The following is a 27,900-nucleotide window of genomic DNA, read 5'->3' as shown; positions in this document are numbered from 1 at the left end:
CAGTGAACACACACACACACCGTGAACACACACCTGGAGCAGTGGGCAGCCATTTATGCTGCAGTGCCCCGGGGAGCCGTTGGGGGTTCGATGCCTTGCTCAAGTGCACCTCAGTCGTGGTATTGAAGGTGGAGAGAGAACTGTACATGCACTCCCCCCACCCACAATTCCTGCCGGCCCGAGACTCGAACTCACAACCCTTCGATTGGGAGTCCGACTCTCTAACCATTAGGCCACGACTTCCCACAGTTAACATTAAAAAATGTTAAAAGCTGAAATAAATGTAAACATTAGATAAAAACCTTCAATTTGAAAGACTGTATCACTGACCCGGTCATCTCCGCGTGTGCTCTCGGCGTCCAGCAGCGGCTCTCCGGGAGCCTGGATGGTCACAGACTTGTCTCCTCTGCTGCTGCTGTCTCTGCTCTTCGAGCGATGCCGGTCTCTCCTGTCCCTGAAACACACGGACAAACCAGGAGCTACATAACCACAGAGCAGAACACAAAAACACAGACACATTCAAACACCACTAAACTCTGTCATCTTTTTCTTAGAAGTTTGAAAGAAAGATTTTTTTCTAAAGCCAGAATCCATTAAATTGATCAAACATGACAGTAAAGATATATTTAAGTTATATATGCTTATATAAGTTAAAAAAAATATATATAAATATAAATAAATATATATATATATAAATATAAATAAATATATATAAATATAAATATATATATATATATTTCAAGTAAATGATGTTCTTTAGAACTGTCTATTCATCTATGGATCCTGAAAAATAAAATGTTTCATGGTTTCTACAAAAATGTTTGGCAGCACAACTGTTTTCAACATTGATAATAATCAGAAATGTTTCTTGATCATCATATTAGAATGATTTCTGAAGATCATGTGACACTGAAAATACAGATTTGATCACAGGAATCAATTACATTTGGCTATTTACATAGAAAACTTATTTTAAATTTTAATAAATTTCACTGTTTTACTGTATTTTTGGTTAAAAAAAAAAAAGTGCAGCCTTGGTGAGCAGACGAGACTTCTTTCAAAACCATTAAAAAAAATCTAAAGTTCAGCTCGACTCTGATCAAACAGCTGAAGCAGCTGAATAAGATCTTCAGGAGCTCTTGGTAATCACAGACAGGTGTGTTTGACGAGGGCTCTCTCCAGAAGCAGGACTGAATACACTGAATGTGATCTGTGTGTACCTGTGTTTGCGAGAGCTGCGTGAATGTGAAGACTTGTAGGAGTAGCCCGAGTACTGCGACTCGTTGTCCATGTCTGGGGCCGGTGGGCGGGGTTTGTGGGCCCCAGCTCCGCCCCTGGAGCGCTCTGTGGCTCCGCCCAGCCGAGTCTTGCGCTCCGAGATGGATTTGGACGACAGAGTCAAGGGCAGCTTCAGCAGTTCCACCTTACTCCTGAGAGAATCTATCTTGGAGGCTGACGGAGAGGAGAGGACGGACCTGTGAGGAAACAAACACTCGATGAGTTTCTGGATGTTAGCATCACATCTCTGAGTGCTTGAAAATCACACACAGTTCATCATTTTAAACCTGAAACGCCCCGTTTAATTCAATATTAACATTAGGGCTATACAATATAACAGAAATGATCAAAATATCACAAATGTACAAAATTGCAATATGCATATGGCAGCAGCTTGCGATAATAATAATAATAATCTTAACACTTCAGTTAAGTAACAAAAACTAGTATTCACTGCTATCCGTACTTCCTCTGACCTTTTGTAATCTTTTTCTCAAATCCTTGCAAGGATAAAAATAATTTCTCACTTCTCGCAAACCTTTCTTGGTCAGCTAAGAACACACGTCTCAGTTTTGAGGAAACTCCGTGTCTTACGTCCTCATGTATTTTTAATATTTTACCGTTTGCCAAGCCACACGGAGGGTTTTCTGTTTGCTTCACCTGATTTTTAGTGTTTTTTAAAGCACTTATTTTTGGCAAATTGCATGCAAACCAATGTGGGTCAACATAACACCGATTTTTATACAGCCTTTCTAAGAAAACACATCTAAGTTTACATGCACATTCATCACCCTAACTGAAAAATATTCACCAAATTTCAAGCAGAAACCAACAGTTTAACCAGTATTTCATGCAACTTGATCAAGTGCAGGTCAAACTCACCCCAACACATCATCAGGGTTGATAAGTTATTGCACATGGCGTTTTTCTTCAACACAACGCAGCCCTAATCTACATACAGTACATATTCAAACCAGAAACCCAGCACTTGACCTCTGTGTAAAAACACTGAGCTTCACTTGTGAAACACGGGCTCAGAAATTGTATTTAAACCGTTCTCACGTAAATTGTCTCTTTCAATTAAATCACAACAATTCAGGCAACGCCGATTTTCCACAGAAATTCGTTCTGCTCACGTGAATGAATGAGAATGTGTTTGAACATCTCACACACACACACACACACACACACACACACACACACACACACTCCTGATCGTTTTGAAATATCTTGGACTGCTGTTGGGATAAACAGGAACTAAAGCGTTTCTGTAACACTTTAAGATCATCAAAACAAACTTTAGAAACTAATCTCAGCCGAGCGTCCTGCACAAGGACTTCAGCATCTCCATATAAAACCACACACACACACACACACACACACACACACACACACACACACACACACACACACACACACACACACACACACATTCCCCAGCCGTCGCCTGTCATCTCCAAGGAAACCGAGCTTGGCTGTTACTATGGGAATGAATGTGTGAGGGGTCGCCGCCTGACCTTTACACATCCACCATATATGAACACAAAACTCAAACCAGTCTATTTCTGCTCTGTTTTCTTGCACGGACGAGCCGAGTTGTTTTGTTTCTTGAGTAACGGCTCAATCTGATTATCTAAATAAGAGCCAGCACTCTGCCGTCTATTTTAGCTCTTAACACTCACATTTCTGTCTGCTAACAGGACTCATGTGAGACGGACACAGACAGACGCGTTTCTCGTGTGTGTGTGTGTGTGTGTGTGGGCCGTCAGGAGTTGTTTACAGAGCTGATAAGACACCATCTGTCCAGGACGGATTCTGAACATGTGTCCCCCATCAGTCTGAGGAGGAACGCCCGTCGAAGAGCTCACACTGTGACCCAAGCAGTGCTGGAAACTGAGACACAGTACTTTCATTCTGTCTACTCCAACAGATTTTACAGAATACAAGTAACTTTTTTTAATCATGCTATAACTTATTTTCCAAAGCGACTCAGCATCAAGCACATAAAGCACACACAACACATCAGGTCTTGCATTGCTAACAGAAATCATTAGTGAATTATCTTCATGCATTTCGATTTTTGTTCAGTGCAACTGTTGTAACTTCAAGTTTATTAGTATAGAGCAGTTTCCACATGCTAGAAACTTTAAATAGACTTGGCGTTTATAATAAACACTGCTTGAAAGTTATGACACTATATTTTATGTTTAAGTTCTATTTTTCATTTTTGTTCTATAATAAGTTAAATTTAAAGGGTTTTGTGGAGTGAGGGGAACTAAAACAACATTTGTAGATGTTTCGCAAAATCCGACTTAACTGTGTTTTTTTTTTTTCTCTCCACAACGCAATTTTGACTCAGTGCAACATATTCGCTCTTGTTTCGCCCAACGAATCATTCATTAAATCATAAAGCAGAACTCGAATCATTAGATCGCATAGTTTTAGACTCAAGGTCGATCATTTAATGTTGTTCTTTGCATTTTTGCAGTCATTTCAACAGGAACCCACGTGATCGGTCATGTGCATTCGCCCCATGCACCAACAGAAGAGACTTCTGGGTGATCTGTGCTTCATACACTGATGACAGACAATAAACCGTTTTGCCAGCAGTATTTGGCTAATGTGTCTGCACCTTTAAGCAGACACCTGGGAGCCAGCTGTTTCCGTGGGGACGCTCGTAAACGCTTCAGATACAGGTGTGAGGAGCAAAACAACCTGAAACCTAAATATGAATCAGTGCATGACCAACAACTAACAGAACCCATAACACAGAGGATGCTCCAGATCTAGATCCTTCAACACCGGCTCTGAACAGATGCACGGGGCTGTGGTTTTACTGTGACGAGCAGCAGCGGGTGTTCGGTGGGTGAGGTGTGATTTATGAACCGAGACACCGGTCCCAGGTGTGCATGAGGCCTGAGTATACAGTTACCCATTATTCCTGCTCTCAGCTGACCTATTTAAACAACAACAACACTGCTGAACAGACACACGTTCAGGTGTCACAATAAGCCACGTTACAGCTAGGCACCAAATGAAGCACAAAGATCACCCAAACTGTACTTTCGTTTATGAAGAATGGAAAATATATTGTGAATGTGTAATTGTTTATAAAAGAGCGTCCATTGAGTGTTTCAATGCCGTGCTCGGGTTACAGTCTCCTAGGAGACGGCACAGGAGACATCTGAGCTCATCGCACCGCGCGGGCCTCAAAGCCTCGGACTGGCGGCGTCAATCACGCCGCGTGACACGCACTACAGCCCCGCCGTCAGCGCCTACGAGAGTCCGAGGCTTTCGGGCTCTTCATGCGACCACACTCGACGTGACACAGTAACCTAAATACAACGTAACTGAGCAAAACCAAGAAACAAACATGTCGATTTTTGTCTACGCTCTGCACGTAAATTAAAAAATAAAAATTTTACAACAAAAAACACAAAATATTAACTAGCGCAAGCACTTATCGAGATCTCGCTACGCTTTAGAGAGCGAAATACAAAGAATGAACAAACAAATCACTTTTAAAACGTGCGTGCAATGAAAAACACGAGTTTGTTTAACAACTATGCTCTCAAAAAGTGAACATCACTCAGCTCAGATGGAAATGTATGCAGTTTATTTTCGATTAAAAACAAACTAAATATTTCTCAAAAGTTAGATGTATTGATGGTGTGAATGTTATATAGCTTGACTTTGTACATTACGGGCATTGACTAATAACCATCACTAAGTGTAACAGCATCTAATGAATAATTATCATCAGCGATGCCCGACTGGACAACGAATCGTTCTATTGAACCGATTCAATGTGATCATTCAGACGAACCGATTCGCTCGACATTCGTGAATCGCTCGACAGCGAGGCATGTGTTATGGTGGGATCATAAACATAAACGCGTGTCAAAATAACACAGTTAAAACAGTTAAACATAAGTAAAAAAAAAAAAGAAAAAGAAAAGAAATAAAACGAACAAAGTCAAACGCAAGACTTCTAGGAGGGTATTCGAACGGTGACTCCGACGAAGCGCTAACTGAAGCGAATCGATTCACTAAAAGAATCACTAAACTAAATATCACTGAACTGAGACACCCCCCTCTAAAAAAAAAAAAAAAATACACCTTTTTTTCTTCTTAATTTAAACTATTAATCGTGGTTTCAAAAAATATTCAACACCTACAACGTCTCGGGCTGTAATCGGCCGTGTCTTTTCTCCCAAACGGCTGAATTTCAGGATCTCTGAACACAAAGAAGAGTCCTGAAGAAGCTGTGAAACAAACCCGCTCCCACAAAAGCATAGTTTACAGAAAACAATGAAAGCGGATCCTTGAGGCTCCTTTCTCGTGCATTTCAATGCAGAGTCCACGACAGATTCACGACCAGATGTTTTACTTTAAACCCTGCAACACCAGACAGAATATAACAGTCCTAGCAGAAACCCATCCCAGTGAGATATTAATGACAAATGATTTAAATCGGAAGTATAATGATTCTCTCTGCATCCCGCGAATGATACACTTTCACTCGCCTCTTTGTATCTCTTTCCCAGAACAATAATCCACGCGACAGAAAGAAACAAATCCCTCTGTTCCTCGTGAACTCACAGTTTGCAGGTGAACTCCTCTTCTTGTAGTTTAATGGCTCTGGATCAGTGAATGTGAAGCGTTCTCTTCCCCGCGGGCTTTACTTCGCGTCCGTGTTTCTCTTTTTTCTATTTTCTTCACATAAACTCACATATTTCCGTCTCCATTCAAACCTGAGCTGATACACGCCCAGAATAAACCCGACCTCCCCCACGTTCCTGCTCCGCCTCCCCCTCGCGCTCTCTCTCTCTCTCTCTCTCTCTCTCTCTCTCTCTCACACACACACACGAGTCATGAGAAACATATTAACTTACTGAGATTACTAGAAAAAAAAATATTGTAGAAATGACCTCGTTTTTGGATTATTTATCTGTCTCACTTGTACTTCATCACCTATATTTATTTAGATCTGTTGGATTATTTGATGTATAGAACAGTGTATGGGTTATATGTATGCATTTGTTATTTTTGAGATCAGTCCTTTTTTTGGTACTTGTGTATTTGTTTACGTTTATATAATGAATACTTTAAGTAAAATTTAAGTACACACACACAGATATAGATATATAGATATAGATATAGATATATATATATATATATATATATATATATATATATATATATATATAAAACCACAATATTAACAGATATCAATTTTCATGCTTCATTGTGTTTTCAAAGGCCAGATCCAATTCCAAAGCAGTTTTTCATTCAGCATCAGAGATACAGTTAATGGAATATGAGAAGAAAATTGGTCTGGACAGGTTTCGAATCTTAAAATTCACGACCAAATACACACTGCCAGTTTTTTTTTTTTAACATATTTTTAATTTCACAAAACAATTTCACTCGTATTTTTCAAACACGAGTTTTTATTTTCCTTCTGTGCATCTAACAATCTTGCCATTTTTAAAAAGAGGGAGAGAAAATAATTTACACATCTCTTCGTTTGTCATAGCTACAAAAAAAATAAAATTAAAGAAATGACTAGAGCTTTACAGAAAATGAACATATAAAACAGGCCGTCATCAACTATATTACACGAGTGAATGCCCATAAAAATAAAAACAAACATTAACATACAGTAGTTCACATTGAAGATGGAGGAATGAGGCAAGAAACCAAAGACGAGAAGAAAACGCATGAGAAGGAGTTAAAGCCAACGAGAGAAATCCCCTCTACATTTCTCCACCTGAGTAAACAGAGGCTATACATACAAGCCACCGCCGCCAAATTCATCTGCGTTAAATACGCTCTGCAGTCACACAAAAACTCGCAAAAAACAATTATTAAAATACAAAATAAGAAACAAAACACACTTAAAAGGAGGTGAGGTAATCCTCCTTGTGCAGGTTAGGTGAGGGCGCGTCTAGGCGCGGCTGTGAATTTTATAACCGTTGTTTTAGAAAAATATTTAATTAACTATCATAAACTATATATCATTTGAAAGCTAAAACACTCAATATCCATGTTCTGAGGTTGTTTTTTAAATCAATACACCAGAGAGGAAAGGGTTAACATAAATGCTGAAGGACCGGTCATTTAAACATGTACAAAGTGCACGGCAGTACTTACGTTTCATCGCCTATAGTTCTGGTCTGCTCGGACTATTCCAAGAAACACCAGCACACATTTCAAGGTAAGGGTCTACTCTTCAAGATGCATCCCACTTTTTAATCCAAAACAACGAAAAAATAGGGGGCTAAAGAGGAAAGATCCTCCTTTGTTTACATGAGCGATTCGAGTTATAGTTGTCGATAGCGTCCATTTTCAAAGAAATATCGATTCTAATTCGTATTCCAGCTTTTGTTTCCTATAGAATGGTCTATTCCGAGCAAAATGAGCCCTCCCTCGTCTCTCTCCTTCAATCACAGGCGATGTTATAACCCAGAAACAGGCCAGGAGTCACTGACTGGTTTTAGCGAGGTGCCAATCACCGCACCTCAGTTTTTGGCTGTTGTAAGCTAGCCAATGCCTAGCCAGCAATGTTTTGATGGATGGAAGTGTTAGCCAATCACAAGGACGTTTACAGTGATTCACAGTTTGCACCGTTTCGTAATCAGTTTGAAGATTCAGCGAGCGCAAAAGTTGCTGTGTGTCCGTGCGCTCTCGTCTTTACACCCGTGGCGCACTCAAAGCGGCGCAGCAGCGCTACACGGGTATCTATCAGCGAGCGGATTTTCTCCACAGCTTGCATCTGAATCTCTCCAGCAAAGAACGTCGACTTTAGAAGAGTTTTTGGTGGTGTTTGATCGTGTTTTTGGAGGCCGTGATGAGAAGCAGCGGCGAAGAGCAGCAGAAAGACCCGGAGAGATGCATGCAGCCAGGGATAGCATTAGCACGTGAGTTTCAACGCTGTTCTCTTGAATGTTTATATATGTGTATCATTGTGTTTGCAGCTTTTGATTCATGTTAGCTGTGTTAGATTATAAAAAATGACAACGGAGAGGGAAAAATATGAGGGGGCTACATGATTTATTTATGCATTTTTTGTGCGTGTGTATGTATATTGAGTATGTTTGTGTTTGTGCGTATGCATGAGTATTGTGTGTGTGTGTGTGTGTGTGTGTGTGTGTGTGTGTGTGTATGTATGTTTATGTGTACGAGCATTGAGTATGTATATTTATGTGTGTGTATACAACATGTAAACACAGTTTTGCAAGTTTGATTTGTTTTGTTTACACACTCTTTCTCCCTTTCCTGTGTTTCAGTGACTTTGGTGTGCAGTTGGTCAAAGAACAAACCTTTTTAGTGACTGCCTTGAGTGTCTTCCTACACTGTAAATACTGTAAATAGTTGCTTTTAGTTTTTCAGTAACTTGATATTCATAATAATTAGCAGAGAAAAAAAAGTACAATTACAAAATGTAAAATAAATAAATTGTATTTTGCATGTTTTGTGTTCATTCACTCTAAAATGATCACTGATCAAATCTGTTTTCATTATTAGAATTGTTCAAAATAAATAGTTTAGTTAAAATGTTTAAATGTTGTTCTGAAATAGTTTTGTGTTTGTTTGTGGTTTCATGGGTAGAGTTCTGAGTTGATTATACATATGTAGTGTATGTAGTATGCAGTGTCATATGGAGTCTCTAAATAGCCTTTTTGAAAGTATTCCTAGACTTTTCTTGAAATAAAAGATCTAAATGACTTTTCCAAAGCTTTTCTTTAAATAAAATACCATAAAGATGTACTTTCTGCAAGTTTTTACCTAAAAAAAAAAAAAAATGTTTTATTTCAGCTTTTATTTCAGGAAAAGTTAAGGCGTCCTTTCAAAAATGCCAAAATTTTTGCCCAAAAATGACCAAATGAGTCAGGAATAGTTTTTTTCTTGTGTGTTATGGTTGGCAGAGCAGTTCTGAACTGATATACATATATGTATTATGCAGTTTTGCCTCATTTGGTCATTTGGTTACCAGGTGTACATTTGGAGTCTCCAAATGGCTTTTTTTGAAAGGACGCCTAGACTTTTTTAAAAAATTAAAAGCTTACAGAAAACTACATTTTTGGGAGTATCACCTTCAAATTTGAATCAAAATAATGTTCAGACATTCAGGTTAATGATTATGGCATTTTAAGGCCTTTTGGCAAATAAGTCACTATCATTTTTTCCCTTAGTGAATTTCATTCAAATATATCATGAGTCACCTTTCATGTAAGTTTTACCTTGTTTTACTCTATTGCTATACTAGTTTTGAGTTATTATGACTCAAGAGTAATAAAGGTTTAAGTGTCTAGTTTTCAGACAATACCAGATTTATATAATTTAGACCATAGGGTTCAAGAGGCTACAGACATTTTTTATTTGGGTATGTCGTTTTTTCAGAAAATGCTCAAAAATAGGGGCGCAGGTTAAGAGGTTAAACACTAAAGACGCTTGTGTTTCAAACGGAAAGTTGCGTGGTTTTTATTTCATTAGAGTTCCCGATCCCTTTATTTGTGTTTCAAGCTCCCGTTGAGCTATGAAAGAACTTCCGCACACGGCGAGCGACAAAAGTTCACAGTATTTACTCGTAATACAAATGTGCCAGCTTGCAGGCCACATGACATGATGTCAGAATTCATAGACACGCCCCTTTTTTGTTCCTGTACGAAATATAAAGAGGTCCAGTTGCGAACTGTGCGATAGTGTTAAACTGTGAGTAGAAACCAAACAAATGTTCATTTGATAACTGAGCGCAAATCTTCAAAATAAAACCTGCACCTTTTTTTTAGTTTTACCATATTTTTTTTTTTTTTTGCACAGTGTTACACAATGAAATACAAGCTACGATATTAACGGACGAACAATGATATTCATGAGACATCCTTATTCGCCCCCCGCCATGTTTATTTCCACAGGGGTCCCTGCGCAAAAGAACCTGAAATTGTTGACGCTGTCCATCTGTAAACGGACGCGGCTCACGATATGCGCAGCCGAAACGTCGCCCGTTTGTATTCGCGAGTTTCCTGACGAGAAACAGACGAACAGCAGGTAAAGTGCTGGGTTTCCTTCGCGGGACAGAGTAATGTCTTCAGCCGTGCTAGTTCACTTCCACTTGCGTTTTTCACTTCCTGTTCTTTGTGCACCGCTTCGCAGTGACGTTCTTCGCAATTCACTTTCGAATGCGCAACTACTTTCTTTTTCCTCCTTTCTCAGCGCTGGCCGCAGGGTCGTCGTCCCAAGTCACGAATTTCTGATTGACACACACACACAAGACATATTAGGTTCCAGGCGCAAGGCATGCTGGGAAGGGGCTACATCATAAAGTGTGTTTGCACGAGTCTGTGTGTGTGAGATGAAAGTCCTCTATCAGGTCCAGTGTAAACCGTCAGAAACCAGTGGACTGGATTTCTGGCTGAGCTGGTTCTGTTGAGACACCCTCTTTACCTGAGTGAACAACACAGAAATATTACACACAACATGGGATCTGCAAACTTCGTACAATTTTTCTGCTCTGTCAAATGGATTTAAACATGCTAAAGTGTGTTAAACGTAAGACTTTGAGAGGGTTTCCTCACCATCTCCGGCTCCGCGGTCCAGTGACGGCATTCGGAACCGCTGTGGGAGGCTTGTAGACCAGATCGCTTGACATTTTATCCACAGGAAGAGGTTTTCTTAATTTCTTTAGGAGTTTGTAGTAATCAGCTTCAATGTCCTACAACATCAGATCAGAAGATACGCATTAAGATGAGTGAGGACCATCAAAGTGTGGCCAACTGGAGCAGACTCTTTACTTCAGGACAGGTCTCAACACACGGACTGGAGTATGTTTGCTTCTCAGGCTGCCTGTGGCTCTCACACGGACATCGATATCTATACCTCCTCTGAACTAGATTACATCAACACCACCATTGACAGTGTTACAACAGAAAAACAGATCACAACATACCTGTGAGAGCGCTCCACTGATCTTTGGGCATCACCAGATAAAACATGTTTCCTGGAAGCAGCACAGTAAAAATACAAACATATAAAAAAATGTAATAGAAATAAAACTGAAATAAAAAAAAATAAAAATAAAAATTACAATGATAAAAAAAAGTATAAAATTAAGTATACATATTATCTGAAAACAAAGTAAATGAGAATTATAAATGTTGCCTGGCCAATTAACTTAAATAAATTTTATGTTTAAGTATGTTTAAGTACTAAAACTGAAATAAAAATGAATAAAAACTAAAGAGGAATATTAAACTAAGAATTTTTTTTTAAATAAAACAAATATAAAAACTAACAAACAAACAAAAAAAAATATATAAGATCTAAATATTAGATGAAAACTTAAAGTAAACAAAAAATTAGAAATGTTGACTCAGCAAGTAAAATAATTTATGTTTAAGTTCTAAAACTAAGACTGATTATGAAAATAATAAAGGCAAAAATAGAATTATTAAACCAAGAAAAAATTGAAAAACAGACAAATAGGAAACTAAATGATTAAAATGCAAATATAAAACAAATGAATATAGATCATGAAATAAAATTAAAAAAATATAAAATGATAAACGAAAGCTGCAGCAATGTCAATTACTTAGCAAACTAATACAGAAAAAAAAATAATGTTCTGATGCAGCATCTCATGAGTTTTTTCATAATATATTAAATATAACATTTAAATACAATTAATATATTACATACTACATATAATGTATAAAAAACATTAAATACCAGTAAAAACTAACAAAACAATGACATTTATTAAAAACAAACTAAAATTAGATTCTTTATAAACAACTCATAAAAATCACAGCTGACGGTAGTTTTATATAACATTTCTCCACGTTCAGTGGAGCCATGAAGTGTGAGACCAGCCACAACTGTTCGCAGGGAACCGACCCAGAATGCAATCTGCCAAGAGTATTGTACGATATATAGATTAGCCCCACCTCCATCCCGAGAGGACTGGCCGGCGGTGACATCATCAGTGATGTCATCAGGAACAGAACAGCCCGCACCCAAAACTGTGTGTGAAAGACGGCGAGAGAGTGTGTGTGAGTGTGTGTGAGTGTGAGAGAGAGAGAGAGAGAGAGAGAGAGCAAGTGTGTGTGTGTGAGAGAGAGAGAGAGAGAGCACAAGTGTGTGTGTGAGAGAGAGAGAGAGAGCGCAAAGTGTGTGTGTGCGTGTGTGAGAGAGAGAGAGAGCGCGCAAAAGTGTGTGTGTGCGCGTGTGTGTGAGAGAGAGAGGTGCGTTGTTGTTAGAAACAGACAAATACAAGAAACCACAGCAGCAGTACATGTGTGTGTGTGTGTGTGTGTGAGTGAGTGAGAGAGTGTGAGTGTGTGTGTTTGTGTGTGTGTGTGTGTGAGTGTGTGAGAGAGGAGAGAGAGAGAGAGAGAGAGAAGAGAGAGAGAGAGAGAGTAGTGTGTTAAATCACATAAGCTTCATCACAGTGAGCTCTGAGCACATGCAGAGAGGCAGACAGAGACGGAGGGGAAAGAGACACAAACACTTCAGTTCTCTCAAAATACACTCAAACTTAAGGTCCCTGCACACCAAGTCTGAAATTTTCATATGCGTTTTTTTCCCCATTTTTTATTTTTATTTTTTTTCATTCATCATCCTTTCCCATCAAAATGCTTCAGACGGATGCAAAAACAGAAAATCGAACCTGATCTGAATTGTTTTATGATGGACGAAATTTTGGGAGGCAGTGTGTAAACATGACTGACACAACGTGAGGTGTTATTTTTTATTTTTTTTTAACGTGCAAAAATTTCAGACTCTGTGTACAAAGCCCTTAAGAACAGTGAAATCATTTTCATCAATCAAAATAAAGCTGAAATTAATTTAAATAGAAACCCCAGATGATTAGCGTGACTCTAATCACTATATTTTGCTCCAGAACTATGATCATGAAGCTGCTGATCAGAGTGTTTACCTTTCCTCACCACCTGGACAGGTGAGTGCAGCACCTCCAGGGGCGGGGCTTCTACAGGCTCCTCCCCCCACTGACCGGGACTCTCACTGGGGGCGGGGTCAGGTAGCTCATCTGTGATGGGACTCCTTTCATTGGCCGTCTCGTTGGTGGGCGTGTCCTCTGAATCTTGACTCCACCCATCCTCCAGGTCTCTGAAGATCAGCTGATGGAGGGTTTCCACTGAGAAAACAAGAACAATCAAAACTTCTGGAGTCACTTAGTACAGCAAACAAGATATTTAAGAGCAGAACTGTGCGGTGTGTCTTGAAGCTAGTCTTTCATCGTGGTTGGATAGACATTCTCTTTTACAATTTGAGGTCACTTCTTCAGTGTTATTCCAGACATATTCTAGTATTACTTACATGCTATTTATTTATGTTTTGAAATAACTATGATTTTTTTTTCAGTATTAATTTAATTTTTTTTATTTTTTTTTATTGTGTTACTTTGATTTTTTATTAGCTTTGCATAGATAGATAGATCTTTATATTTAAAAATCATATATCTATATATATATATATATATATATATATATATATATTATATAATATTTTTTTTTTCAGTTCTAGTAGTTTTATTACTTCAACCTAAAAGAAAATGAGAAATGTTGCCAGGGTAACTCGCTTAAAATAAGTTTAAGTTCTTTACGTTTTTTTTCAACTTAATTTTTAAATGTTTTAGTTTATGATTTTTTTCAGGATGCAAAAAGGCCTTTTATTATTTCGTTTCATCTGAGTTAACAGTAACTGGTTGTTTGGTGTGTGAATGCTTTGGCAAGCGAACACAAGCAGAGGCTCACCGTCCTGAAGAGCAGCTTCTGCGACAGCGGCTTGATTCTGGCGCCGGGGCGCGTCTGATCCGTCACTCGGTGTGGTGTCCGGCCGGAGAGCGCAGTCATCTTCACTAGAGTCCCGCTCCAGAGACACGGACGACTCCGACACATCTAACAGACACAGGAAGATCTCACGCTCTTTATGAATCAGTGATGCATTTCCCTTCAATAATGTCAGTTATTGAGAAGGACTTTTGTTCCTGCAGCGGTTAGATATTTTAATGAACACTGTTGATTGTCAAATTGTTGAACTGTCTGTTCTTTGCCTTGCATTTCTGAATTGTGTAACTGTATCTTGTTATAATCATGTCTTATTGGTCTCTTAATCATGTTTTTTATAGTTTTTAAATGTTGAATTATTTATTTATGTGTGTTAGCTGTGTGGTGTGCTTGTTGGCTGTATGTTTTTAAGTTGGTGGCAAACCAGTTTCCCTTTCGGGATTAATAAAGTCTTCTCACTCACTCACTCACTCACTTAAATGATGTTGGATAATATTTTGTACTTTATTATTTTTCTTGTGTGTGTGTGTAATCTGTTCATGTGTGCTGCCATTCTGGCCAGGACTCCCTGTTAGAAGAGATTTATATCTCAGTGGGATAATTCCTGGCAAATAAAGGACAGGTGTGTAGAGATGCATGGCGAGCCTCACCGGTGGCGACGGGGCGGACGAGGGCGGAGTCGAGGCACAGGATTGGGCAGAAGGGGTCTTGAGGTCTGGAGCTGCGCCCAGCGAGCGTGACGGACAGCACAGGACGAGCCTCTCGTCTGCACCCCTCTGAAGAAGCATCAGCACCTCTGACACATTCACACAGACTCACAGCTCATCCACCTGCTGATGACAGTCAACTCAAACCAGAGGAAAACACCACCCTAAACCATAAATACATAAACATTTACTGAAATAAAATATAATACCAAACAACTTAAACATATTTGATTTCAGTCCTTTCAAGGCAACCTTTATCATTTGCATTAATTTAGTTTAACGTCATGTATTAAAATAACTCAATCTAAAACAGATTTTATTAATAAAAATGAAAAAATCTATATATCTATCTGTATGTGAATCTATCTATCTATCATTATTATTTTATATAAATCAAAATCCAAATTTAAAATGTATTAGTATCCCAGTGATACTGAAGAATCATTGGTGCTGGTGTGCATCTAACAGCTGAAAAAAGTTTTAAGATGTTAAGATATTTTAATATAATATAATATATTTTATATAAGAATATAATAATCAGGCATGTGTTATGCAAAGGACAGAAGAAACAAAAAATAACTAACCCTGACAAATATTATTTTTACTTTTATGTAAATAATAGAGAGTAAGCAAATCAATAAAGAAACCTATTACTTTCGTAAGCCCTGAATAATATACTTTAATATATAAACTGTACATTTTTAGTGCATTAGCACATTTTACTGTAGCAAAAATACCAATATTAAGTGATGTATTTTAGCAGACACTATGGTTACTATGGTCATTAATAGTTCGTTTAATTTTGATTCTGCATTACACATCTTTACCGATGGCTTTGTCTTTGCTGACTTTCCAGGTGAGCGGCCCCTTGTGAGAGAGGGAAGCAGACAGCATGAAGAGCCATGCTAGCGTCCATACTGAGAGGCGCACGGGACGGCTCGCACCTTGAACTGTGCTGTGACGGGATTGGCCAGCCGCTCCAGAGGCGTCAGGTCCAGCCTGCGCTGGTATTGGCCGAGCCGATGCCGGTGCTCCGTCTCCCTGACGACCTCATTAACAGCCTGCAGTATCCCACGGCAACGGGCCTGAGCTCTCTGGAGCAGCTGCAGGTCAGGAGATGCCGCTGCACACAAATATTATTACAGTTTAACAGAACTGTTCTCTACGTGGATGTATGCTCAAATACAATTTATTTCTGTGATCTGCAGCTGAATTTTCAGCATCATTACTCCAGTCTTCAGTGTCACATGATCTTCAGAAATCATTCTAATTTGATGATTTACTGCTCAACAAACATTTCTGATTGCTATGAATGATGAAAACAGTTGTGCTGCTTCACATTTTTGTGGAAACTGATACATTTTATTTTTCAGGATTTAATAGAAAGTTCAAAAGAACAGCATTTACATGAAATTGAAATCTTTAGAAATATTACATATCTTAATGACCCCTAATGTTTGGTACTGGTAATAATGTAAAAATAATCACATCATATAACGTCAGCTTGGAGATTTAATCAAAATCACAAAAATCACAAAATGAAAAATTTAAAACTTCAAATAGATATCCATTTAAATCAGCAAAATTTACAAAATGCAACAGGTTAGAGTTTTAATAGATCGCCCTGGAGCACAAAATCATTCTTAACAAAATGATCCATATCTCTTTTATGCCAAAAATCATGTTACATTAAGACAAAAATATACAATTTTCATCTAAGCCAAAAATTATGTAAATCTCAATTTCAAGAAACTGACCCTTACATGAAGATATATATATATTATTTGTATCTCAGCCAAATATTGTCTTATCAAACAACCATACATCAATGGAAATATTATTTATGTAAATCTCAATTTTGAGAAACTGACCCTTTTGACTGGTTTTGTGGTCCAGGGTCACACGTCTGAATGCAGCGTCTCATTGTACTGACGTGTGTGTGTGTGTGCTGACTCACTCTCTGTGTGTTTGATGATGTTGTCCAGCAGCAGAGGGTCAGACTGATTCAGACAAGAAGACTTTTTCACTGGAGGAAGTGTTATTATGGATTATGGACTCGTATTTTAGCTGGAATCAACCGTTTGAAGTTAAAGTGAGTAATGATGGAGTGGTTTCTTGCAAACATGCAGCTTTTCACTTCTCCAGATGTTAACTGGTGGACTGGAGTGCTGTGGATTATTGTGATGTTTTTATCAGCTGTTTGGACTCTCATTCTGACGGCACCCATTCACTGCAGAGCATCCATTGATGAGACAGTGATGCAATGCTACATTTCTACAAACCTGATGAAGAAACAAACTCATCCTGATCTCAGATGAACTGAGTAAGGACATTTCCAGCATTTTTATTATGATACTATTCTAGTTTAAAAAGTGAAAGACGAGAGGAGCGAGACACTCACTCTGGCCAGCATGATGTCTCCGACGCCCTGAACGACCGGCGATTCCCTTCGCTTCTTCATGGCCTCACATAGGCTCTCTGGGATAGAAAAACAACATCAGTACTTATACAATGCATTTATGCATTCTTACAAAAGAGCACACTATTGAGCAGAGGTAGAAAAGCGTGACTCCTGACCGTGTAGCTCGTAGACCTCCCGCAGGTTCAGGAAGATGCAGGACAGCTCTTCTGGACTCTGCATCTTCTGATAAAACACCTGATCCAGGACCCGCAGCGTCCGCAGGTGACACGCCTCCGTGGTGAACAGCTCTGCAGAACAACATCAAAACTCTCAGCAAGCAGCTTGTCTAAACTACTAAACTATAGACACAAGCTAACCGCTTTTATCGCTTTATTATAAGGATATAAACAACAAAACAATGCTATCTAACAACAAAAGCACAAATTCCACTCAAAACGGAAAAGACAAGACAGAGTATCTGTAAAATCTTGTTATTTGCAATATATTGTCTTCAACTTTAGAGTATTGTAAGGTTAGGACAGCTATTGTCTTGTCCTAACCTTACAATATATATATATATATATATATTATATATATATAATATATATATAAATTTACCTCGTGGAAAAATGTAAATACTGCACGTTAAAGCAAAGATGAGAATTTCACTTGTTTGAAAAAAAATAATAATATTGCATTAAAAAGTGGTGAATTTAATAAATAAAAAAAATAAAATTAATAATGCAAAAAACATCTGCTAATAATGCACCGTTTCCAAAAACCACTCCAGTGAGACAGGATAAAAAAATATAATTTTTAATGCACATTTTAAGATTTTATGCACATCTTGGCTTTTATTATTATTATTATTATTATTATTATTATGCAACGTCCCAATATTTGTATAAAAAATATGCTGATGGAAACATAGCTGGTATAAAAACTGATTTCACACAGTCAGCACTGAGTGATGTGTGTCTCAAAACAGCCTTAGATTTAGCTTACAATTTCCTAAATCTGCTCATGTCTGCCATTTCACCCATAAACACGCTGAAGTCTGAGGCTTGAGGGTCATAACCACGTTGACTGGTGTAGTTTTCATAGATGTATCATCTTCAAACACAAACAGAATGAGGAGACAGGCATGTCTGGGGCTGTCAGGAGGAGAAGCCTGAGGAGAAACGCTTGACGCATAGGATGCTAAACATTCCCATCGCAGTGAAAAACAGCCCTGGCTTCTCTCGTATTTCACACAGTTTCTGCTTCACCCGGGGCTGCTCATTAATTTGAGGAAGTCAAGTATTTAGATTTCACTATAAACAACCAGTTAACCTTCTTACTGACATATTTACATGCTTAATATCATTTATTAAAGATGCTCAGCATGTGACAGGCACACAGTCAATGTATGAAGCTGTTGTCAGTCTATTCGGTGATTATTTTGCTCAGATTTTGACGACATAATGGGTAAATATTCACGTGAAGCACAAGTTTAGAAGCCTTAATAAATTGTAAAATAAAAGTTATAATAAATAAATAAAATCAATTACATTCATTCAGAATAATATTATAATAAAAATAAAAAAATACAAATTCCAGGCTCGGTTTAGTTCTGTAGCACGATGTCCATTAATAATAAAATACAAAAATAATACAAATAAAATCAAGTTTCGGTAATGCCTCTGAAACACAAATAAACAATGAAAAAGTTTTGAAAGTAGAGTTAAGCAAGTATAAACATGCTCATCCGTATCAACATTTTTTTTATGTATTTTCCTCAATTTTTAAAAGTGATTAAATAAAAGTTGCACTGATTTTTCACTTTATTATTTTTTTATTTCTCACATGAGGTCGTATTTATTTTTTAACAATGCCCTACGGACAACTTGGCAATTGAATCGCCATTGGGTAGTAAATGTTTCAGTTTACTCGCCACACTGAGATATTTATATTAACATATAACATATACATATTAGTGCTGTCAAACGATTAATCGCATCTGAAATAAGGAAGTGTACTGTACTGTAAACTCTTAACATCAGTCAGTCAAGTGTTATGAAATATATGAATTCATATTAGTCGTTTTAACTGAACTTAGGACTGGTGCTGGTGCTTTTTTTGGTCATTCAGTGTTTCTGTAAAAAAAAAAAAAAAGGGGAAAAAACTAACAATAATACTAATAATAACAGGCTAATACGAATTCTACTAAGAACAATATAAAACGCACTAAGGTTTAATGAACTGCTGGATTCATGAATATTAATCAGGTTGTGTGTGTTCGCTCGAACTGATCTGCTATATTAGGTGAGCACCAGCCAATGAGATTGCCGTTTGCACGTTAATCCCTCCCACTTTCAGAAAACCCAGCAGATCTTAAAAGCTGAAGAATTCCAAAGGAACACCGTTATTTTGACAGGAAAATACAACAAAGACTATTGTTTACATGTAGTGCGTCAATTCTCTCTATTTCTCTGCGTGTGAGAAAAAAACAAAGCGACAGCGGGTCGTGCGCTTCACACTAGAGTTTAGATGAACTGAAAAATAGCACAGATCGCTTGACGGAGAGAGAATCTCTGAAGCGCTCAGTCAGAGATCGGCGAGTAAAAAATTTCTGTGCTAAACTTCCAACTCTTACTATTGGTATCAAGTATCAAAGGTCCTAATACTATGCTGGACACAGTAGTCGGAAATCAGACCTAGACTAAAAAGTAAAGGTCCTAAAATCAAACAGCACTAAACTACACAGTATTGTATGTATTAAAACACATATTGTATGTATTCACACACATATGATTTTGATGGGAGTCGCTTCTAAAAGCTGTAAAGTGAATGAAACTCACCTCGGCGTCTCCTTCACTGGAGTCCATCGATAACCGACCTGCGAAAACAGGAAAATCACAACACAATGCCATTAATGCTAATGAATCATGTTAAGATTGGTCTTCGACACACGGTTTTATTAACGAATACCGACCTTCTCCAGCCGTGAGATAGTTAGCGACAGCTTCTGATCGAGTGCCGTCCTGAAACAGAGCAGGGATTGAAAATGTGCAAAACTGTGTGTTTTAGGAAACAACTAATCGACCAATCAACTAAGAAACCCTGATTAGGCTAATCCTGACGCTGAATATTACACCAAAAAAGCTCAAAAAGGCAGCAGAAAGGAACTATTTGTACCTATAAATCCAGTCCTTAAACCCCAACAGTAGTTTGTTGGTGGTCTTTTTTTTTTATTATTTTTGGCTCCAGATCCCAACTAATTATTGCCATCATGGAAGCATTATTATGGACGTATTTTGGCAAGAAATAACGGTTTGAAGTTAAAAGCATCTTGCAGCATGAGGGGAAAAAAATACTTTTTTTTTTTTTTTTTTTTTTTTTAATTAATGTTTTACTAAATAAATTGATCTTTCTTCTAAATTCTACAATTTCTATTTGTTGTTGAAATATAATCATTAACACAGTGGCTCTCATAACTTGTTTGAAAAAGATTTATTTAAATATACATTAAATGATTAAGACATAACTTGCAAAGACGTAAATTAACAAATTCTAATGAAATATAATCTATAGGGCTCTATAGTCTAAAAAGATATTTGGCGAAATGCGACTTGAAAGTCAAAATAATGAGTTAGGACTGGGGGGGGACTATGACTCAATATACTCCTGATTACTGCTTATTAATACTTATTAATACTTAGTAAAGTAGTTGCTAATAATAATAATTTAGCTGATTACTGCTTATTAATACTTATTAATACTTAGTAAAGTAGTTGCTAAGTTTAAGAATTGGGTAGAATTAAGGATTTAGAATAAGGTCTTGCAGAATAAGAGATCAATATGTGCTTTTTAAGTAATAATAAACAGCTAATACCCCAGTAATATTTATGCTAATAACCAACTAGTTAATAGTGAGAATTGGACCCTAAAGTGTTACCAATATTCTTATTAACCCACCAAAGTATTTAAAGTGAGGAGGCTACATAAAAAGCATGCATTTTGAGGTTAGAATTTACATTCTGATGTCAAATCCACTATTGCATTTTCTTGTATTGTATATAAATTTTCTACAGTCTAAACACAGTATTGAGCTCAATTACATAAGTAGTAACTGTAAATTACAGAAAAAATAAGAGCAATCCCTTACTTTACTTTTTCAAGAGAAAAGTAATTAAATTACAGTAACTAGTTACACCATACACTGGTCATGCTGCATCAAAGAGGCATTTATTGTCTGAATTTCCTGAAAAATTGAATAATTTGTTCGGTACACATGCGTACCAATCCGAAAGACCCATAATGAAAATTTTTGGTGCGAATATATACCATTACACCCCATTGGACTCTTATTCTGACGGCACCCATTCACTGCAGAGGATCCACAGCTGAGCAAGTGATGCAATGCTACTCATCTACATCTTGGATGGCCTGAGCACGAGTACGTTTTTAAAGAACATGTTAAGCACAAATCTCACCACATCCTGCTGGATCTTCGCACTTGACTGGCTCTTCGTTTGGCACTTTCTATTCGCTCCCCTAATGAAGGCGAGGGGTTTCGAGACTGTTCCTCCAGAAGGTTCTGCACAGAGAGAGCAGCACAAGTCATTAATGATGGGTTTAAACACAGCTCGACTCATGTCAGAGGAGCACTGATCTGATACCTGTAGCTCTGCCTCCTCCTGCTCCAGCATCCTTCTCAGGATTTCTGTGCCGTGTTTCTGCACCTCGGGGTCCTGCGGATGATGGACAGCCATTAATTACTTTATTAATCAGGGCATCTTTTGTATTTTTTTTTCCATTCAATTTGATTCTGGATTTCATTGTAATGGCTTTATTAAATCTTAATAATCAATTGAACTCATGAAACTTTAACAATATAACCACTTATAAAAAATTTTACAGTAGTTGTGCCCTATGAAATCTGTTTTTTTATTTATTTATTTTTTAATTCTGTGTTGCTCGTTTTATTTTATTTTTTATTAAATTTTAATAAATTACATTTTTAATAAAGAATGAAAGAAAAGATTCATTAAATTCATAAAACTTAATTACAAAAGTTATATTTTAATGGGTTTATTCAAATTTAATAATCAATTAAATTTATAAAACATTAACAACTTAACCATTTATTAAAATTTTAACAATAAGAGTACCCTATATTACTTTTTTTCTCCACAAAGTTTTATTTAATTTTTTTTTTTTTTTTTCACAATTTTAAAAAGGATTTTATTGTTTTCATATTTTGGATTCGATATTAAAAGATTAATTAAATTAAATTTTAATAATTAACAAGAATTTATTTTCAATGTATTATTTTTAAACTTTAACAATTTAACCATATATTAAAATTTTAACAATAATCGTTAAACAATCATGAAATAATCATGAAACAGTGCGTTTTGGAAGGTGTTATTTATTTCTGAAATTCTGTGTTGTCTGTTTTCAATTTTCTGGATTCTGCATTTTAATTAATAAAAATCATATGAAATTTGAACAATCCTTTAATTTATTTTTGGTAAACAGTGCTACAAAACAGAGTGGTAACATTTATATAAAAAAAATTGTGTGATACTGTTGTGTGAAAGTATTATTATTTTTACTTTGAGAAGCACATTATACTGTATAATAGTAATATATTTCTGTCATAATTTCTTCAAGTAAATCCAAACTTTTATTTTGGCAGGCTGGAGAGGATCTTTAAGTTTGAGTGTGTATCTGAAGACAGTCTGAACAAATGAAATGAAGAACTGCTGGTGAGGTGACTCTCAGAGCAGCTCTAGAGATGAAGATTGTGTTTTCATGTCTTCATATACTGAGACGGCAGACGCTGAAAACACTGCGAGCTTCATGCGTGCTTGAGTTTGTGTAGCGCCAGTCATTCACACAGAGACACGCAATCTTTTATACTGACAACATTTTATAACAGTCCATAGAGCCAACTGAGGGCCCTACAGCTGTAAATAACAGATTAAAGACCAGGCACACCTGAAATGGTTTGGGTCCCGTGATTCTCTGAGTCGGGGTGCTGCTTCCTGTGGGTGGAGTTGGTGGAGGAGGCGGGGCTTCACCGCCCGGTGCTGTGCTGTGATTGGGCAAAAGGTCAGAGGGGATGGGCTGAGGCGAGATGGAGGCGGGCCCTGAAGAGTCAACGTCACATACGTCCCAGCTTTCAGAGGAAGAGGACACACGTCAGCACTGACAGTCTCCACAACTACAAAAACTAGACGTACAACTACTAAACACACATTTGATCATCTTCACCACTTCCTGATGAGACATGGACCACACCAATGAACCACTGACCTGAGAGGCAAACAAATATGAGGTTAGTTGTTAATTAAATTAGTATCACTTTTGTTTTACAATGGAAAACGTGTTGTGACTGAGAACACCTTAATGATTCGGTCTCCTTCCTGAACTCCAGCCTTGACCGCCGCTCCACCTGTGAGGACACAGAAGTGAGTCCTTTACTGTTCAGAAGTACATTACCGTTCACAAGCATGGTGCTTTTTTTGCTCAGCAAGGCTGCATTTATTTAATCAAAACTTTAGTAAAAACAGTGAAATATTATTACAATTTAAAATAGCTGTTTCTATGGAAGCCCTTTTCTGCCACTGAATACAAAATAAATCAAGGTAACTGTGACTTTTTATCTCGCAGTTCTGACATTATAACTCGCAATTGAGAAAAAAAAGTCAGAATTGTGAGATAAAAAGTTGCAATTACCTTGTTTTATTTTTAATTTAGTGGTGGAAACGGGCTTCCATAAATTTCTATGTGAACATACTTTAAAATGATTTTTTTTTTTTTTCTCTGTGACACAAAGTTGTATTTTCAGCATCATTACTCCAGTCTTCAGTGTCACATGATCTTCAGAAATCATTCTAATATGATGATTTGCTGCTCAAGAAACATTTCTGATTAATATCAATGTTGAAAACAGTTGCTTCATATTTTTGTGGAAACTGTGATACATTTTATTTTGTGATGAATTGAAAGTTCAAAAGAACAGCATTTATTTGAAGAAAAATCTGAATGCATCCTTGCTGAATAAAAGCATTAAATTCTTTCAAAAACAGAAAAAAAATGGTGTATTTGTTACCCGGCCGAACATTCTGCACTAGTTTAATTCTCTCGCCACAGACGGTGAAGCCAAACCCCAGATTGTCCCTTTGCACAACCACACATCTTTGGACTAATCCTGTCCCTATGAAACAAAAAGGGGAATGTTCAACAAAATCACTTCCTTTATTTGTTGTCATTTGGATATGCACTTGAGGAGCATCACCTGTGTTGTCTGAGGGGAGATCAGACAGCGTCTCCCTCTGCTGGCCAGGAGAAGACCTGCGCTCCCAGTCTCCTCAACCTAAGACAGACAAAAACAACGACATATCAAAATCAATGCAACAAGAAATGGACAACTAGGGGACCAGGGAGCTAGAGAAAATGACAGAGAACTAGAAAAAAGCAAGGGAATAAGATGCATTCGACATAATTGATGGATGATGCATAATAAAACTGAAAGTTTGTGAATTTAACGAGATTGAAGACTGAACAAAAAGTAAAAGGACCTTAGGTATACTCCTGAGTTTTACAACAGTGCTAGCATTAGAAAATAGTGGCTGTGTTTTCAATGAGCAAATCAAATACTGATATCTAGCGACAAACAGCTACAAAAATAATAGATTTTAAACATTTTTCTTAAGTTATTGTTACACAATATTTACTATAACTGAAAAAAATAAAATAGTAAACAACAAAAAAAGCAAACAAACATGCATTATCTATAGCTTTCAGCCTGGTCTGCCATTAATTGTAACACAAAAATAAAACCAGAAAACTCACCAAGCAGCAAAAGACTAAAATGAAGCATGAAAGAGAGAAGGAAGGCATTACAGTGAGACAGAAGGGAGAAAAAGAGTGAGAAATGCAAAGAAAGAGCTAATACTCAACCTGAGACGGACTGTAAAACTGACTGAGAAAGTGAAAGACGTGTCAGTGAGTTCTCCTCCTGAATAAGCACATGGTGGAAGAGGCTTGTGTGACTGACAGCTCAAATACACGTTTAATACACATCACCCCGACAATTAGCACCGGAAACCTGTGGTTAATGACTGACAGATGTCTTGTGTTGGGTTTGACTCTGATTCATCATACCTGCACAAGAGTGTTTGTGTCTTAATGGCTGCCCTGGAGTCACATGACACAAACAGGAAGTGGACGCACAGCGAATGGGAAAGAGAGATAAAGATCTTGAGACACACAAAGACTGAAACACACACAGACCACGTGGACACGAAAACATGAAGTGAAACTTCTGATGGATGATCTTCTGCAGAGCGACTTCTTCTCTCAGCTGCAACAGAAACTGATGCACAGAGAGCGTAAAAATAGCAACAAGGAAACTAAGACACACTGGACGAATGGAAATAAACCCTGTATTGTTTGACAGAGGACACGACGAGACACTGAGTATCCCTTTAAGGTTCTTAGCCTATATGTCCAAAACTGTCATTTTTAACTAACTAACTAAATCAAATTAAAATAACAGTTTGTTGCAACATTTTACAAAAAAATCAAGATTGAATATATTTGGTCAAAATCCCATGTTATAAAAGATGAAGTGCTGTTCAAGACAATATTTTCTGATTAGACTGCAACGCTGACCTAAAATGAAAAATGTCTGCTCTCTCTCTCTCTCTCTCTCTTCACCGTTCCCACATCTCAGACCTCAAATACATAAAACATTACCCTTTTTAGACGTAAAGAGTAAAGAAAACAGTACTATACAAAACTTACTGAAACAACCAGGGGCCAGCTGCATAAACTTAACCACCATGTTAACTAGTTTGACCAACTAGCACATAGAATTGAAAAAGAATAGAGCAACTATTAGATTAGTTAGATGCCTTTTTTGTTGTTGTTAACTGTATAATAAATGAAAAGCAAAACAATTAAAAATATTAAAGAAGCTAGTGGGGTTAGTTATATTTCCTCTCTCCACTCCTTGAGGGGAGGGGTCAAAGTTCGTTTTGGGAAAACGCAGAGGTCCTCCTTACCAGCATCGTCCCATTTAATAAACAAGCTCCAGATATCCACATAAACCCAGCGAAATCAGACATACTTCAGTATTTTAGTAATGTCATAACAAGACTCGCGTGCAGGACCCATCCGCCAGAGCACAGATCCCGAGGACTGAATCATCTTTCCACTTCAGGGTCGATTAAAACACTGACAGACTGCGGAGATGTCAAGCACTCCACACACAAATCCTGAAGCTGGAGAATATGACACAACCCACAGTGACAGGAGACAAATAAAGTGCAAAGCTAATTAATCAGCAGAGGTTCACAGTGGTGACAGCGAGACTACTGTAGACGCACTCCTCCAAACACCTCCTGCAGCCCACATATCACCGCGCTTCCAGTGAACTCCAAGCCACGCGCGGCGCATCGCATCCCCTCCCATCCGTCCCTGATTAATACACACGTGCCCCGCGCGAGAGCGCCTCCCCCGCCTCATAACACTCTCGCTAGAGCGCAACGCGATCCCAGACGCGATCTTGTGCGATAAACCCGGCTCGGATCGCTTTCGTTTTGGAGTGCAATTATTATCCGGAGTTTGGCGACGCGCACACGCGCGTTTGGTGACCAGCGAGATTCATTTGATCCGCGGACGCGTCCCTCGCTGTATGGATGCTTAACGGTGATATTGCTTCACAAAGATGTGTGACCTGGAGGTCTTTAATCGTGCTGTTATCCCAATGTCCGAGGAATAACACATCATCCCTGGGTTTATGTCTGGATGCAGGGAAGGCACACAGACTCAGGCTCGTCCTCTGTCTGTTAGATAAAAAAAATCACATTTACTGGAGAGACCATTTAAAGGCACCTATTATGCAAAATTCACTTTTACATGGTGTTTGGACACAAACGTGTGTTGGCAGTGTGTGAACACAACCAGCCTACAATGATAACAATCCACCCACTCCTCATAAATCCCCTAAAACCCCAAAACACTATCACTAGGCCTGCCATTCTGAGTCTCAAGCAGTGTGACGTCACGTTGTATAGGGCGGGGCCACCGGGGTTGATTGACAGCTCTGCATTGCTATAGTGTTCTCCACTCCAGCAGCTGTAACATCAACAATGTCTGGCAAGCAATCCCTGTGTTCTGTGTTTGTTTGTAAGACTGAACATAAGAGTCTTCATTTTCTCCAAGAATCTGAGCTGCTGAGGACGCTGTGCAGTACTTTCATTTTTCAAGTTACTGCACCTCAAAATCCACCTAAATACGTGTATCACTCTAGAATCCTTTGTAAATGTCATGTCTGCTAAATGCATAAATGTAAATGTTGGCATTAAGTATGTTTTAACTGATCAGTGCTGCGCTTGTGAGGTTAGTTCTGTAACACTCTGTCTACATTAGTTCTGTTCTGTTTCGTCCCACTCTCAGTGATTTGACTTGCCATATGTACAGTTAAACACCAGTTCTCTCGCTCTCAGTTGCTTCCACCAGCTGTTTATTGCTGCAATGCAGAGAGACGTATACGCGACGATCTCTTCTGGAGACAGGGTGGGAATATGCAGCTCATTTGCATTTAAAGTGATACACTCCAAAACAGCTCTTTTTTTCAGACACACCTCAAAAATGACATTTTCCCGCTGTTATAATAATGAATCGGTTGGGTATTTGGGCTGAA

General features: G+C 37.9%; 1 protein-coding gene, 1 long non-coding RNA gene and 1 pseudogene across 4 annotated transcripts in view; 1 reads left to right on the top strand and 2 right to left on the bottom strand.

Annotated features, from left to right (window-relative positions):
• Positions 1-6,089, bottom strand: part of LOC109049427 (vang-like protein 2) — a 16,203-nt gene extending 10,114 nt beyond the window's left edge. The window contains exons 1-3 of one of the 3 annotated variants that reach the window (XM_042726767.1): positions 5,881-6,089; positions 1,221-1,475; positions 331-454 (exon numbers count right to left, since the gene is read on the bottom strand). In XM_042726767.1, coding sequence (XP_042582701.1) covers positions 331-454; positions 1,221-1,291 — 195 coding nt within the window. In that variant the 5' untranslated portion in view covers positions 1,292-1,475; positions 5,881-6,089. Of the gene's footprint in view, positions 1-330; positions 455-1,220; positions 1,476-5,456; positions 5,734-5,804 lie in introns of those variants that run through there. The other 2 variants (XM_042726769.1, XM_042726768.1) reach the window with 2 other exon arrangements.
• Positions 6,090-7,817: 1,728 nt separating this feature from the next.
• On the top strand, positions 7,818-9,009 carry LOC122137811. The gene is made up of 2 exons (XR_006155073.1): positions 7,818-8,201; positions 8,571-9,009. It is a non-coding gene; the product is annotated as an uncharacterized LOC122137811 (long non-coding RNA).
• Positions 9,010-10,081: 1,072 nt separating this feature from the next.
• On the bottom strand, positions 10,082-26,037 carry LOC109047487 (annotated as a pseudogene).
• Positions 26,038-27,900: the final 1,863 nt, after the last annotated feature.

This window comes from Cyprinus carpio, chromosome B7 (assembly GCF_018340385.1).
Source record: "Cyprinus carpio isolate SPL01 chromosome B7, ASM1834038v1, whole genome shotgun sequence".
Classification (NCBI taxonomy): domain Eukaryota; kingdom Metazoa; phylum Chordata; class Actinopteri; order Cypriniformes; family Cyprinidae; genus Cyprinus; species Cyprinus carpio.
Note: the sequence above shows the minus strand (reverse complement) of the source record. Positions and strands in the feature narration are given on the sequence as shown.